At 37.3% G+C, this 17291-nt stretch overlaps 1 protein-coding gene across 1 annotated transcript in view; it reads right to left on the bottom strand.

Moving 5' to 3' along the window:
- C3H1orf87 (chromosome 3 C1orf87 homolog) overlaps positions 1–17291 on the bottom strand; it is an 82295-nt gene that overhangs the window by 29302 nt on the left and 35702 nt on the right. Inside the window, 1 exon segment of the mRNA XM_066264989.1 lies at positions 6120–6217. Coding sequence (XP_066121086.1) covers positions 6120–6217 — 98 coding nt within the window.

Raw genomic sequence — 17291 nt, 5'->3', positions numbered from 1 at the left:
AAGTAATTGCTGAATCAGACACCTCATGTTTCCTTTATCTCCTAAAATCCTCTGGTTGTTCCTGGGATTATCAAACCAGTCCTTTTCAACCTAATTGCACTCTTAATAATGGGCCAGATGTGTATGATAAGTCCTACTTGTGGCTGTGTCAGTTGCTCCACTTTATTTATGAAGCTTCCATAGCAGCTTCATTATTTATCCCCTACCCCAACACAATTTGGTTGTGTGCCTGTGTTTTAAACTGGGTTTGAAACATTTAATTTTGCCAATACAATTTTAGAGTATTAGTTTGCCTCCTGTTCTCTCTCTGCCCTCCTTAATTACCATTTATTGCAAAGTCACACAGAAACATTAAATGCTAATTCTGACTTACATGTTCCTAGCCAAGAACAGGGATAATAATTTCCATCCAGCACAACCTGAACTCATTTTACATAAGGGCGATTCAGAGTAGAGATTTGAAATCCTAATCAAGTCTTTCTCAAAATCGCCTTACTCTGGCAGTCATTCAGTAATGTCTCTGCTAATTGGTAGGCAAATGGCAAAAAACAAAATCTCAATGTTATAAAAACACACACACAAAGAACAACTTTGCAACAGCATTCACGAAATTGCTCCTCTCATCAGCTCTTGCAATGTGACAGTTTAAGAAGAGAACATAATTCATTTTATTTGGTTAGATGGGGCTAATCCCACATCACCATAATCCCTCCTGATGTTTTATTGATTCTAAAGGACATTTAATCAGGAAGCAGCTCAGCACTAGAATCCTGCTAATTAGCAAGCAGCCACATTCCAAATGGGTTCCCAGTTGAACAGCAGATTAATGGACAATATGTACTAAAATAATGATTCGTGCATTCAGCTCCTGAAGTGTGCGTCTAAATTGCATCTTTAATCGCTTAAGGATATAGGTTTGCATACAAAGCCTTTAAGGGAATGGATTTCATTCACCAGAAGAAGCTTTAGCCAATGACTGTTTAAGGATGAAACAGGTTTATCACTTATACATGCAATTCTTCAGTGGTTTCATGGTTTTGATGCCTTTGAACATTCAAAGGTCAAAAGACAGGTGAGTAAAGAAATCAGGACACTTCTCTTATATGCATATTAAATCATGGGAATGTGAAAATATTGGTATGTAGGTGGCCTAACCTCATTTTCCCCCCCATTCATTCTTAATTTCATATCTCTGATTCTTAGACTCTTGATTTGAACACAAACTTTTAATCAAGTATAATATACACCTGGCATAATGTGAGCTTTGATACTTGCATTTCCTCCCTTTATATTATTGCCTTTTGGAGCCTCCCAATTTTAGCTTATTGGTTTTCTACTTGGCTCTTATTCTACTTCTGTTTTTGCTGCTTAGCCACCTCCCTCTATCCTAACTCAGCCACCCCCCAAGGTTTCATAGAAGGGAAATGCCCATGGTCAGAGCTGGTCTGATTAAAATTCATTGACTAAGCTCTACTTTCTATCATCATTTATTTATCAGTTGATGTTTCCCATAACCTTTACTCTTCTTTGTTATTTTGTACTGCTCTTATCACCAAGTGATATGCCACAGATTCTAACTTGTTCCTCTTCCCTGTTAGAATATAAGCTTCATGAGGGAAGGGGCTTTGTTTTATTCATATCTGCATTTCCAATGACTAGAATACTGATTGGTATACAGCAGGCACTCAACAAATGTTTGTTAAACAACTAAAATAATCAGTATTTACTGTGTACCTACCATGTGCCAGATACCAACCTTCAAGATGTTGAGAATGAAATGTGAGGGTAGCAGTCATGCTCTTTGCCATGACTAGCACGGAGATCACTATCTGGACATTAAACTAACAAATCACACAAATAAATGCGTAATTACAAATACACTGCTTACAAAAATTAGGGGATATTTTAAAATGAATATGAAGCGATAAAAAAAGAAGCATTTGATTTTTTTATCAAATAAGAACATCAGAAAAGCAAACAACAAGTCAAAGAAAGTTGTTCAATTATGCAAGTGAGATGCAAAACCAAATTTTATTTCATTGGTGAAAAATGCACTATAGAAAAGGCTGAAAGTACTGGAGTATCTGCACATTCCCTGATCCTCTAATTTTTGTGAACAGTGTAATAATAAGTGCTAGGAAATATAATAACAAGGGACCTGGTTCTGATGAGGTGATTAGAGAAGGCCTTCTTCAATTTGACCATGAGCTAGGGCAGGCATGGCCAACAGTTTTTGCCCCCAGGCCAGATTAGAAAGAAAATGTTTTCACAGGCCAGATGAAATATTAAAATTAAAAAATGTTAAATACAAAAATGATTCGTTTTAAGTAAAAAAATTTTATTATGTCATTTATGAATAAATGTAAGTAATTTAGTACAACAAATTAACAAAAAAACTAATGTGACATGTTGAGGTATTTTGCATCGCCTATTATTTTTTTAATATCTGGCTCTATACTTGTAGTAGCTATTCTTAACACAGCCTCCAAATGTAAGTCATTTAATCCTGGTCTTGTTGTACTTTTATTTAGATTCATCAGAGAAAAAGTTTGTTCATAAATATAAGTTGAGCTGAAGATTACTAAATATTCCTTGGCAAGTTTTTAAAAATTTCCATATTTTTCATTATTCAATTGCTTATAAAAATTGCCCAGGTGAGTACAAAAGTTGTAAATCCTTATAATGGAATTTTTTTTAAAAATAAAGAAGTATCGTGAATCCATTCGACCAATTATTGGAAGTTAACCCTAGATTATTTACACGCGAATTTTTTTCTATGTATCACACTATCTTCTTAAATATCTCCATTTCCAATAATCAAAGATACTTCCACTTCTGAGTAGCTAAGATTCTAACTTTCATTGTTGTACAATGGTTAGATATCATAGTTTATGTATAACGATTTAAAAGTACCACTTATTTCATTTCCACAGTGCGTCGTGCAGAGAATATAAAAAATTTAATTACGGGCCACATAAACTCATTACGCGGGCCAGATACAGCACACGGGCCATATGTTGGCCATGCCTGAGCTACGGACTAGTTAGAATTCATGTATCTGTATCCTTAAGGGTATTTTGAGGCTCCATTCCTTTTCTAGTTCACTTAAATTCCATATTTGTTGAATACTTACTATGAGCCAGGCACTGCTTTAGACCCTTGGGATACATCAGTGAATAAAACAAAGATCCTGCCTGCCTTATGACACTATAGTCTATACCAGGGGTCCCCAAACTTTTTACACAGAGGGCCAGTTTACTGTCCCTCAGACTGTTGGAGGGCTGTACTATAAAAAAAACTATGAACAAATCCCTATGCACACTGCACATATCTTATTTTAAAGTAAAAAAACAAAACGGGAACAAATACAATATTTAAAATAAAGAAAAAGTAAATTTAAATCAACAAACTGACCAGTATTTCAATGGGAACTATGCTCCTCTCACTGACCACCAATGAAAGAGGTGCCCTTTCCAGAAGTGCAGCGGGGCCGGATAAATGGCCTCAGGGGGCCGCATGCGGCCCGCGGGCCATAGTTTGGTGGCCCCTGGTCTATACTCTATTAGAAATCAACAGATAATAACAGTAAACATCACACATCAGCAAATTACCGAACACATTAGTGGTTGATAAGTGTATAGAAGAAAGCAAAAGGAAAGCAGTAATGGGTAAGAATGGGTGGGGACTACAACTTTAAATAGGGTGGTTAGTATAGGTCTCATTGATAAAGTGACATTTGAGCAAAACCTTGAAAAGTGAAGGAGTTACCATGAAGGTATCCGGGGAAAGAGCATTTTAGGTAAAGGAAACATTTGGAGGAAAGGTGTGATGGCGGATGTGTGCGTGGTGTGCTTAGGGAAGCAAGGAGAACAATGTGACTGAAACATAATGAGCAAAGAAGTTGTAGATGGAGCCAGAGACATGATGGGGGAGCAGCAGAGCATCTGGAACACTTTATAAGGACTTTGATTTTTTTAAATCTCTGAGTGAAATAAGATGCTCTTTCAGTGTTATGAGAAAAACAATGACATGAACTATTTTAGAGTTTAATAGGTCACTATAACTGCCGTATTGAGGATAAGCTAGAGACCAGGAGAAGAGAGTTCAGTTAGAAGGCTATTATAGTAATCCAGGAGAAAGATAATGGTAGCTGGGATGGAGTGTTAAGTAACAATAGAGGTGATGAGGAGTGACCAGGTTCTGGATGTATTCTGAACACAGAGTTGATTTATTAATGGTTTACTGATGAATTGGATATAAAATGTGAGAAAAGAGAAAAGCCAAGGATTACTGGTATGTTGTTTTCATTTTAATGCAGTTCAACATATTTTATAATTCCCCTTGTGATTTCTTGTTTGACCATTGGTTATTTTAAAGTGTATTATTAGACTGGGGTTATTGGTTTTGGCTCTCTTTTTATATCTTCCATATCTCTCATTATGTTTATGCTTTTATAAACATGTGAAGTATATTTATAATTGCTCTTTTAATGCCCTGATCTACTATTTATCATCTCTGTTTGTGAATTTGCTTCTATTAATTAGTTTTTCTCCCAATAGATTATACTTTTATATTTTTGCTTCTTTTCATGCCTGCTAATTTTGTATGAATGCCAGAAATTGTGAATTTTACATTTTTCATATTTTTTGATTCCTTTAGAAGTTTTTTTGGGGGGAAGGATTTGTTTTTGGATGTTGTTAAGTAAATTGGAAACAGTTTGATCATTTTGAACTTTATTAGGACTTTTAAAATTTGTTAATTTGTCTAAGGTAATTTGGCCTCACTGCAGCCCAGTAACTTTCTGAGGACTCGATTCAAAGCCACATGTGTTCCTCTCTGATTTGTGAAAACAGGAACTATTCCCAACCCTGTGTGAGAGCTAAGCATTTTTCCACTTTGTTCTTTTTTCTCTGGACTTGGGTGGTTTCCTCAAATGCTTAAATTGGCTAGTACTCACATGAAGACTCAAGGGTAACTCTTTGGAAAACTCCAGAAAGAACTCTCTGGGTATCTCTCCTCTCTCTTGTTCTGTACTGTGCATTCTAGCCTTGATGACCTTCTTGAGCTTCATGCTCTTTCTCTTTAGCTCAAGGAGAATGCTGGGCTAAGTTTGGATTACACCTCTTTGTTCAATAAGCTGAACTTACCTCATTTGTTTTTTCTTTCAAGAATCACTGCTTTGGCCCTGGCCAGTGGCTTAGTGGTAGAGCATCTGCCCTGCATATGAATACCCCGGTTTCAATTTCCAATCAGGGCACACAGAAGAAGCACCCATCTGCTTCCCCACCCCTCCTCCTCTCTCTCTTTTTCTCTCTCCTTCCAGCAGTCAAGGCTCAATTGGTTCAAGCACACTGACCCTGGGTGCTGAGGATGGCTCCATGGAGCCTCTGCCTCAGGCCCTAAAAATAGCTCAGTTGCATGCATGGCCCCAGATGAGTAGAGCATTGGCCCCAGATAGGGTTTGCCAGGTGGATGCTGGTCAGGATCATGCAGTAATCTGTCTCTCTACTTCTTCTTCTCTCACTTGGAAAAGAAGGAAAAAGAATCACTGCTCTGTGCTGCTTCTTGTACAGGATCTGAAAACTATTGCTTCATTTAGTCCATTCTATATTTTAGTTGTTTAAGGCAGTGGTCCCCAACCTTTTTTGGGCCACGGACCGGTTTAATGTCAGAAAATATGTTCACGGACCGGCCTTTAGGGTGGGACAGATAAATGTATCACATGACCGAGACAAGCGTCAAGAGTGAGTCTTAGACGGATGTAACAGAGGGAATCTGGTCATTTTTTAAAAAATAAAACATCGTTCAGACTTAAATATAAATAAAACGGAAATAACGTAAGTTATTTCGTCTTTCTCTGCGGACTGGTACCAAATGGCCCACGGACCGGTACCGGTCCACGGCCCAGGGGTTGGGGACCACTGGTTTAAGGTAAAATGATAAATTTGATTATCAATAATCATGGCTAAGAAGACTATTTGCTCTTAATATATATAAGCAAACATTTCTTAACTCTGTCTTTAGGTGATGAAATTGATTGTTTCATATATAAAACTTTAGTTTAAAGACATATCTTTAGTATCTTTTTAGAGGGCTCTGTGAATAAAAAATCAACTTACTTTATTTCATTTTGGTAAGCCAAATCTTGATGGCTAAGCAATGTTTCTAGGACGCTCAAAGTCAGATATAATCCATGTTTCCCACATATAGCCCTGACCTGCAAATAAGAAAGGATATAAAGTGTCAGTCACTGTAATGAAATTAAAATTTGAATTTCTTTCCATGATTAGAACCTATATGGTGTTGACAAAGAATAAATACCCTGAAGTGCATTGAACCATTAGGATATCATTTAAGACATGAATGTCCAACTGAATGCTCAGCAAACAGCAAATATTTATTTGGTTGACACACAGGTATAATTTATTACGTGGAAGTCAGTGAAATGTACAATTCTTTTTATTTTTTTTTTTAATTTTTAAAAGATTTTTTTATTTATTCATTATAGAGAGGGGAGAGAGAGAGAGAGAGAAGGGGGGAGGAGGAGGAAGCATCAATTCCCATATGAGCCTTGACCAGGCAAGCCCAGGGTTTTGAACCGGCAACCTCAGCATTTCCAGGTTGACGCTTTATCCACTGCGCCACCACAGGTCAGGCCTTAAATGTACAATTCTTATGTTAAATTTCTCTCCGCCACAAAATGGGTTGGTCAAGGTCTAGAAATTACATATACTTTTATATAGGTAAATTGCAAAATGCTTTTGTACATCTACTTGATTTATAAAACATTGTATTAGCATGATAATATTACTATCTGCATTTTATGTGGGAAGAAACCAAGTTTTAAAGAGATTAATTGACTTTCTCAGTGTCACATAGTTAATAAATCATGGAACCTAGTCCAGAAACCAGATGCTCCATAAATGACTTGGATGAATGAATGAAGTGTCACTGCAGTTTCCTGAGTCTAGCTGACAAACCAGTTCAGTTCTCAAGTTGGTGGGTGGGTAACATGTAAAACTTAGGGGTGTGATAGCATATGGTGTATGTTTAGCATAATGTTTAAGCATATAGACTTTGGGATAAAACAGGACTTATTCTAAACACCAGATCTGTTTGTGATCTGTGTGCACTCAGGAAGTTACTAACCTTTCCATGACCACTTACTTCATTTACTAAATAAGATTAGAGTTTTCTACTTCCCAGTATTCTGTGAAAAATACATAAAAAGAATAAGTAATTAGAATAGTTTCCAACTTTTAGTAGACATTGGATTAATATCTGTTGAATGAAGAAAAGAAGAAATGGGAGGAAACATGAAGAAAAAGGGAGAGAGGAGAAACAGAGAAGATGAAAGGAAAGAAGTAGGAAGAGAAAGAATAAGAGAGAGAGATAAAGAGAGAGAGAAGAAGGGAGAATGGAGAGAAGGAAGGAAGGAACAAAGAACAAAAATTGAAATGTCTAATTTAGTGTTTGGGCTAAATAGTAACTATTATTATTTTGAGAGCAGCTTCAGTATAATAACTACATTGAGCATGATTTTTTATTTTGAGCTGATATTTTGACACCATGGGGCTTTGCTGACTCTAGAGAGATTGCTCCTCCCAGGGCTAACCAATTCTTAGATATAGTAAAGGACTGGCTTGAAAGTGTGCCTTCTAGGCCCTGGCTAGTTGGCTCAGTGGTAGAGCCTCGGCCTGGTGTGCAGAAGTCCCGGGTTTGGTTCCTGGCCAGGGCACACAGGAGAAGCGCCCATCTGCTTCTCCACCCCTCCCCCTCTCCTTCCTCTCTGTCTCTCTTTTCCCCTCCCGTAGCGGAGGCTGACCAGAGCGACGCTGCGGATGGGCAGAGCATCGCCCCCTGGTGGGCATGCCGGGTGGATCCCGGTCAGGCGCATGCGGGAGTCTGTCTGACTGCCTCTCTGTTTCCAACTTCAGAAAAAATACAAAAAAGAAAGAAAGAAAGAAAGTGTGCCTTCCATATTGAAACTAACCACCTCCTTTATTGAGACTTTCACACTGGGCCACTATTTCCCTGCCCTTGTCACCTCATGGCCGACTACTGGGTCAGTTGGGACAGACTCTATGCACCAGGACCCAACTTATTCAATCTAGTCAATCCTAAACCTGGTTACCCTGCCTTGCTTAGTCCACAATGAAGACTCTTGCCCACTTTTTCCCCTTATTGTTACTGCTTTCTGATAGACTTGGTGCTTCCCATGTGGCCTGTGTGGTGGGCAGGCCATGCGCCTCCTCTTGGGAACTGTGAGTAACACACTAGTTTTTCAATGGCAGTCAGCTCCTGATCTGTTAGTCTGACCACACCGAAATAATAATAAAATCTAGACTTTAAAACACTGACAAAAAGATAATTTTCCTTTGTCCATGTGGAAGGAAACAAACAACAAATCTGGGGTTTGAAACTTGCAGATATTGCTTACTAGATGTAGGGGAGTTGTGTCAGGGAAGCCTACAGAAGAAAAAAAAAAGATGCATTTGAAACACACACACAAAACAGCTAAGAGTTTGCCAGAAGAACAAGGGAGAATTCTGGGAAGACGAAATGCATTGTAAATAATGGGTGAGAAAGAGCATGGTGTTGTTTAGAAACTGCATGGGTTTTGACATTATCCAGTCTATTATATTTTTATACCCTTTTCCATGCTGGGCAGTCATTATCTATTCATTAGAGCTTTTCTACAAGACAGTGTCTTACTGATGGTTGGAATTGTGTTTCCTTCATTTTTCTATCCTGACTGCCTAGCACAATTACAAAATAAAAGATCAATAATTATTGAATAAATGAGTACATGGGTGAATGAGGAAGTGAATGAATGAGTTGAAGACACTGAAGAGTATAGTGTGTATGGACAGAGGTTAGCAAAAATAAATTTCGAGGGGTAGAAATTAGTCACATTTTTCCATTTTACCCCATAAATAAGAATTAATTTATCATGATTAGAGCCTATTCATGTATTTTTAAACATCAATATTAAAAGATTATTCTAAAAATAGCTTATTTACTTCTGGCAGTATTGCGTTTTGTTAAAGTCTAAAATGAACAGCAGGTTAGAAATAGTAGTACATCCGGATTCCTAGAAGTAGCTGACAGCTACTAAGAACTAACTGCTGACAGTTTAGAGGAGTAATAGAAATGTCTACTAGCAAATCCTGGCAATTTAGTGTTATTCAGGATTGTTATTAAAATCCTCTAAAGCATGAATATTATATTGATGACCTTTGCTCAATAAGAAAGTGATTATGTGAAGTTTCTTCTGTTTAATAAGGAATTAAAAAAATCAAATATAACTCAATTATCTTATTTAGAAATAAGATATTCATTTATTCATGTGAAATAATTATTCATTTTCACAAAATGCTTCTTGAAAGAGTGGTATACAGATGCTCTCTCAGCTTCCTCTCTTCCCATTTTTGGCTTCATTTGCATTTTACCCCGTCACTATACTTAAACTGTTTTTAGCAAGTCACTAGTAACTTCCCTGGTTTCCAATTTAATGAATACTTTTCAGTGCTAATTATAGATGGGTTTTTCAGGGCATGGACATTGCCGATCTCTTGGCTTTTTGGCCACTCCCACATCTTTTGATTATTTTTTAGTCTCCTTTGATGGCTTCTTTTTGTCCACCTCTTCCTTAACAATGAGTGTCTTCCTCAACCTGCCCTTCTCACTTTTCATTATGGCCTCAGCAATCCTAATTACTCCAAATGCTTCAACTCCATATTCAAGATCCTTAAATTATAATTTAATTTTAACCTTTCTCAACCTGGATCAACATGTTCAAACCTGAACTCATCATCCCTTCCTATCCTTTCAAACTTCTGTTTCCTGTCTCAGAGACCATTCGCCAAGTTGCCAAAGCCCAAACCCCAGGAGTCATTTTTGATTCTTCTAATTCAGGGCCCACACCCAATTAGTCATCAAGACCTACTTTTGTACCTCCTTAATATCTCCATTTCTCCTGTTACTGCCCTGACTTAGACCCTCATAATTTCTTGCGTGAATTACTGGACTAGCCTTCTAAAGGATCTCTCTGCCTCTAATGCTCCATATTCTATTACAGTGCTCTTTTCAAATTTCAAATTTGATCATATCATTCACTTGTTTAATATCCTTTGATGATTCCTCTGTGCCTTCAGGATAAAACTGACACTCCTTGAGAACTTCATAAATGAGCTCCTACTTCCCATTCTAGCATCAACTTGAGCAGCATCTCCCACCATCCTCAGCCACCACGTGTTCACTGTGTTCTGCCTTTACAAGTGATCACCAGTTCCCTGAATTAACCATACTCTCTCCTTTCAGGGCCATTTCTCATTGCTCCTCTTACCTAGGATACCTTTCTGATTCCTTCCTCTGCTGCTTCCTCCAATTCCCTGCCAAATTCACCTATCCTCTAAGATTCAGTATTTGCATTTCCTCCTCTGGAGAGTTCTTAGACTAGGCTAGGTTGGTAATTTTTGGTCTTTAAAGTTACTGCCATCACTATATTTGGTATATAGAATTGTGACAACATGTTTAAAATGCTGCCTTTTCCCGGAGTTCCTGAAATTGTAATAGTCTGTTGTCCTCAGCCTTATCACAGTTCCTAGAACACACCGAGTGGATAACATGCTGAATGCGGGAATAGAATAAGTAATGCCATATTGCTCAGAAGGATTGCTGTTGAACTGGAAGAAGGGAAGGATTTGAAGCTACTAGAAATAATTTTATAGTTTTAGAGCAGAGTGCACTGATACAGAAACTACCAAATACAAAGAGGGGCTGAAAAACTGCAGAAGACTGTCTTATAGTCCTGGTCACTAGATCAACTAGTGTCATAGTTGAAGTCTTGCTACTAGAACAAACTTCACATTCACAAACTCCGGGTTTCCTCAGTGATGGGCCTCCCTATTGATGATAAGGAGGAAGTTGCATGAAAATGAAGCAGAGCAATTGGAATTACAGCCACTTGTGTTCTAGCTAGCTCCTCCTGGGAGGAAGCTCTGGGAGTAGTTTGGGATGTACAGCAGAAAGAGAATGAGTTCAAGAGATGAAAAATATAGATTATATCCCAAAGTGGTTAAACTGAACCTGTGTCCATGGGAGTTTCTTAGATTCTACAAGCCTATTGAATCTACTTGGGTAATGGGCAGGTGGCTAATAAATGTATGCAGATCCTTTGCCTCAGCAGTCTTTCCAGAGCCGTCATTGCATCAAAGGTGTGCTAGAGGAATAAGACGAGTGAGTCTATAGAAAGAAGATAATGGACCTTTGATATATTTTCATACTGTTCTTTGACAGTGGTCAAAATTCCATTGATCTCAGTGACAGGACCCAAGATTATCCTTCAGGACTGCATTTATTTATCCGAGAATCTACAGATCATTTGTGAACCCTCTGAAATGTTGGATATGAGGATGTGCCTCAGCCTGTGACCTCTGTCCAGCACAGAATGCACAGATTTTATGAGAAACGTAAGGTGGTCTGTGATTCTCTGTACTGCTCTGTAAAGAGATTTAGTACTGTTCAAAAAGAAAACCCCTCCTAACTCAGGTGGCCCTTCCTGGGCCACTCTGAAGTCCTATGTCCAGGAGCAAGGATGCTGGACTGGAACTGCTGCTTCTTGTATCCAGCGTCCCTTGGGCTTCAATTTGTCTCACATTCTGGGAAAACAGAATTGTATTTTACATGCCTCCCAGAACTGTAATATACTTTGAGTGAGTTCCAGATGTTTTCAAAGATGCCAGATGGCTCACGAGATGCAGACCAGCTTTAAGGAAAATGTGTCCCATTTCCTTGGATGCGAACCACAAATTGAAGCTTTCAGGGCCAGCTGTGGCTGGAGAAGTTCAAGGCCTGCTCTGATAGCCAACGCTCAGGTGTCACGCAGTGCGCTAAATGCCTTCACAGACTTATCTTCTTTAACAACTGACAGGAGGCAGATATTTGGAACCCAGTTTTTCCAGATGAAAAATCTGAGACTCAAAGGGTTTAAGCAGATTTACTTTGATTTTCAAGTCATTTATGTTCCATTCTATGAGTATCATCTGAGAACAACTGAGCACTGATGGTGTGATGTAGTTTCTAATAATGAAAAATTTGTATTTCTCCTACCAATCTACTCCTGAACATAAAAACATCTATCTAAGATGAATGGAATCTACTGACGTGTTCTCTTTCTAGTAAAATATGCTTGTAACAGTCACACACACACTATCATGAGCTTTACCTCAGCACGCTTAGTTGACTGTATAAATGAAAGCATAGAGAAAGCTACTTCTGTGCTAGAATAAGAACCCAGTTACAGCATATTGTACCCTTATTTCCTTAGTAAACATCACTTGTTTTTTTAAATTCTCTGACTTCCAATTCTTTTTTTATTTTTTATTTTATTTTATTATAATAAATTTTTATTAATGGTAATGGGATGACATTAATAATCAGGGTACATATATTCAAAGAAAACATGTCTAGGTTATTTTGTCATCAAATTATGTTGCAAACCCCTCGCCCAAAGTCAGATTGTCCTCCGTCACCCTCTATCTAGTTCTCTGTGCCCCTCCCCCTCCCCCTAACGCTCTCCCTCCCTCCCTCCCATGTCCTCCCTCCCCCCCACCCTTGGTAACCACCACACTCTTTTCCATGTCTCTTAGTCTCATTTTTATGTTCCACCAATGTATGGAATCATGTAGTTCTTGTTTTTTTCTGATTTACTTATTTCACTTCTTATAATGTTATCAAGATCCCACCATTTTGCTGTAAATGATCTGATGTCATCATTTCTTATGGCTGAGTAGTATTCCATAGTGTATATGTGCCACATCTTCTTTATCCAGTCTTCTATTGAAGGGCTTTTTGGTTGTTTCCATGTCTTGGCCACTGTGAACAGTGCTGCAATGAACATGGGGCTACATGTGTCTTCACGTATCAATGTTTCTGAGGTTTTGGGGTATATACCCAGTAGAGGGATTGCTGGGTCATAAGGTAGTTCTATTTGCAGTTTTTTGAGGAACCACCATACTTTCTTCCATAATGGTTGTACTACTTTACAGTCCCACCAACAGTGAATGAGGGTTCCTTTTTCTCCACAGCCTCTCCAACATTTGCTATTACCCGTCTTGTTGATAATAGCTAATCTAACAGGAGCGAGGTGGTATCTCATTGTAGTTTTGATTTGCATTTCTCTAATAACTAATGAAGCTGAGCATCTTTTCATATATCTGTTGGCCATTTGTATCTCTTCCTGGGAGAAGTGTCTGTTCATGTCCTCTTCCCATTTTTTAATTGGATTGTTTGTTTGTTTGTTGTTGAGTTTTATGAGTTCTTTGTATATTTTGGATATTAGGCCCTTATCTGAGCTGTCGTTTGAAAATATCAGTTCCCATATAGTTGGCTGTCTGTTTATTTTGATATCAGTTTCTCTTGCTGAGCAAAAACTTCTTAGTCTGATGTAGTCCCATTCATTAATTTTTGCCTTCACTTCTCTTGCCATTGGAGTCAAGTTCATAAAATGTTCTTTAAAACCCAGGTCCATGATTTTAGTACCTATGTCTTCTTCTATGTACTTTATTGTTTCAGGTCTTATATTTAGGTCTTTGATCCATTTTGAATTAATTTCAGTACACGGGGACAGGCTGTAGTCGAGTTTCATTCTTTTGCATGTGGCTTTCCAGTTTTCCCAACACCATTTGTTGAAGAGGCTTTCTTTTCTCCATTGTGTGTTGTTGGCCCCTTTATCAAAGATTATTTGACCATATATATGTGGTTTTATTTCTGGGCTTTCTATTCTGTTCCATTGGTCTGAGTGTCTATTTTTTTGCCAATACCATGCTGTTTTGATTATCGTGGCCCTATACTATAGTTTAAAGTCAGGTATTGTAATGCCCCCAGCTTCATTCTTTTTCCTTAGGATTGTTTTGGCTATTCGGGGTTTTTTATAGTTCCATATAAATCTGATGATTTTTTGTTCCATTTCTTTAAAAAATCTCATAGGGATTTTGATGGGAATTGCATTAAATTTGTATATTGCTTTGGGTAATATGGCCATTTTGATTATATTTATTCTTCCTATCCAAGAACAAGGAATATTTTTCCATCTCATTGTATCTTTTTCGATTTCCCTTAACAATGCTTTGTAATTTTCATTATATAGGTCCTTTACGTTCTTTGTTATGTTTATTCCTAGGTATTTTATTTTTTTTGTTGCAATCGTGAAGGGGATTATTTTTTTGAGTTCGTTTTCTAATATTTCATTGTTGGCATATAGAAAGGCTATGGACTTTTGTATGTTAATTTTGTATCCTGCAACCTTACTGTATTGGTTTATTGTTTCTAATAATCTTTTTGTGGAGTCCTTCAGGTTTTTGATGTATAGGATCATATCATCAGCAAAAAGTGATACCTTTACTTCTTCTTTTCCGATATGGATGCCTTTTATTTCTTTGTCTTGTCTGATTGCTCTGGCCAGAACTTCTAGCACCACGTTAAATAAGAGTGGAGAGAGTGGACAACCCTGTCTTGTTCCTGATTTAAGGTAGAAAGTCCTCAGTTTTATGCCGTTTAATAGGATGTTGGCTGATGGTTTATCATATATGGCCTTTATCATGTTGAGATATTTTCCTTCTATACCCATTTTGTTGAGAGTCTTAAACATAAAATTGTGTTGTATTTTATCAAAAGCCTTTTCTGCGTCTATTGATAAGATCATGTGGTTTTTGTTCTTTGTTTTGTTGATATGGTGTATTACGTTAACCGTTTTGCGTATGTTGAACCATCCTTGAGATTCTGGGATGAATCCCACTTGATCATGATGTATTATTTTTTTAATATGTTGTTGTATTCGGTTTGCCAGTATTTTGTTTAGTATTTTAGCATCTGTATTCATTAGAGATATTGGTCTGTAGTTTTCTTTCTTTGTGCCATCCTTGCCAGGTTTTGGTATGAGGGTTATGTTGGCCTCATAGAATGTGTTTGGAAGTATTGCTTCTTCTTCAATTTTTTGGAAGACTTTGAGTAGAATAGGAACCAAGTCTTCTTTGAATGTTTGATAGAATTCACTAGTATAACCGTCTGGGCCTGGACTTTTATTTTTGGGGAGGTTTTTAATAGTTTTTTCTATTTCCTCCCTGCTGATTGGTCTGTTTAGGCTTTCTGCTTCTTCATGACTCAGTCTAGGAAGGTTGTATTGTTCTAGGAATTTATCCATTTCTTCTAGATTGTTGTATTTGGTGGCATATAATTTTTCATAGTATTCTACAATAATTCTTTGTATATCTATGATGTCTGTGGTGATCTCTCCTCTTTCATTTTGGATTTTATTTATTTGAGTCCTGTGCCTTTTTTCCTTGGTGAGTCTTGCCAAGGGTTTGTCAATTTTGTTGATCTTTTCAAAGAACCAGCTCCTTGTTTTATTGATTTTTTCTATAGTTTTTCTGTTCTCTATTTCATTTATTTCTGCTCTGATTTTTATTATCTCCTTCCTTTGGCTGGTTTTGGGTTTTCTTTGTTCTTCTTTTTCTAGTTCCTTAAGGTGTGAAGTTAAGTGGTTTACTTCGGCTCTCTCTTGTTTGTTCATATAGGCCTGAAGTGATATGAGCTTTCCTCTTATTACTGCTTTTGCTGCATCCCAAAGATTCTGATATGTCGTATTTTTATTTTCATTTGTCTGTATATATCTTTTGATCTCTGCGCTTATTTCTTCTTTGACCCATTCATTTTTTAGAAGTATGTTGTTTAGTTTCCACATTTTTGTGGGTTTTTCCCCCTCTTTTTTGCAGTTGAATTCTAGTTTCAAGGCTTTATGATCAGAAAATATACTTGGTACAATTTCAATTTTTCTAAATTTGCTGATATTGTCTTTGTGGCCCAACATATGGTCAATTCTTGAGAATGTTCCATGTACACTAGAGAAAAATGTATACTCTGTCGCTTTGGGATGAAGTGTCCTGTAGATGTCTATCATATCCAGGTGTTCTAGTATTTTGTTTAAGGCCACTATGTCTTTGTTGATTCTCTGTTTGGATGACCGATCTAGAGCCGTCAGCGGTGTATTGAGGTCTCCAAGTATGATTGTATTTTTGTTAGTTTTTGTTTTAAGGTCAATAAGTAGCTGTCTTATATATTTTGGTGCTCCTTGGTTTGGTGCATATATATTAAGGATTGTTATGTCTTCTTGATTCAACTTCCCCTTAATCATTATGAAATGACCATTTTTGTCTCTGAGTACTTTTTCTGTCTTGTAGTCAGCATTATTAGATATGAGAATTGCTACACCTGCCTTTTTTTCGGTGTTGTTTGCTTGGAGTATTGTTTTCCAGCCTTTCACTTTGAATTTGTTTTTATCCTTGTTGCTTAGATGTGTTTCTTGTAGGCAGCATATAGTTGGATTTTCTTTTTTAATCCATTCTGCTACTCTGTGTCTTTTTATTGGTAATTTTAATCCATTTACATTTAGTGTAATTATTGACACTTGTGGGTTCCCTACCGCCATTTTATAAATTGCTTTCTGTTAGTTTTGTATCTAGTTTGATTCTTCTCTTTTGTTTTTCTATCATTTGTTTTTGTTTGTTTGTGTTCCATACTTCTTTCCTCTGTTGCTACCTTTTTTAAGTCAAGTGTTTTTGTGGTGTTTTTTTCAAGGGTGGTTACCATTAAGTAATGAAAAGGGTACCTACCATATTCATTGTAGTACCCTATCTTATAAGTATTTCTGCACTTCATCGTCCTTTGCTACTGTTAATCTTCATCCTCTCCCCCCTTTTTTTCCTTTGTTGTCACAGTTTAAGTTTGGTTTTATTGTGTTCTTGGTGGAGCTGTTACTTGTGGTGTTGTTTTCTTTTGTTCTTTGAATCTGGTTGGAAAACCCCCTTTAGTATTTCCTGGAGTGGGGGCTTTCTGTTGATAAATTCTCTCATCTTTTCTGTATTTGTGAATGTTTTTATATCTCCTTCATACTTGAAGGATAGCTTTGATGGGTATAGTATTCTTGGCTGAAAGTTCCTCTCTTTCAGGGCTTTAAATATTGGGGTCCACTCTCTTCTAGCTTGTAGAGTTTCTGCTGAGAAATCTGATGATAATCTAATAGGCCTTCCTTTATATGTTGTACTCTTCTTTTCCCTGGCTGCCTTGAGAATTTTTTCTTTGTCATTGGTTTGTGTCATCTTTATTATGATGTGCCTTGGAGTGGGTTTGTTGGGGTTAAGAAAACTCGGTGTTCTGTTTGCTTCTTGAATTTGAGGCTTTAGTTCCTTCCACAGGCTTGGGAAGTTCTCGTCTATTATTTGTTTGAGTAT

This window comes from Saccopteryx bilineata, chromosome 3 (assembly GCF_036850765.1).
Source record: "Saccopteryx bilineata isolate mSacBil1 chromosome 3, mSacBil1_pri_phased_curated, whole genome shotgun sequence".
NCBI classification, from domain to species: domain Eukaryota; kingdom Metazoa; phylum Chordata; class Mammalia; order Chiroptera; family Emballonuridae; genus Saccopteryx; species Saccopteryx bilineata.
This window is presented reverse-complemented; position numbering and strand designations above follow the sequence as displayed.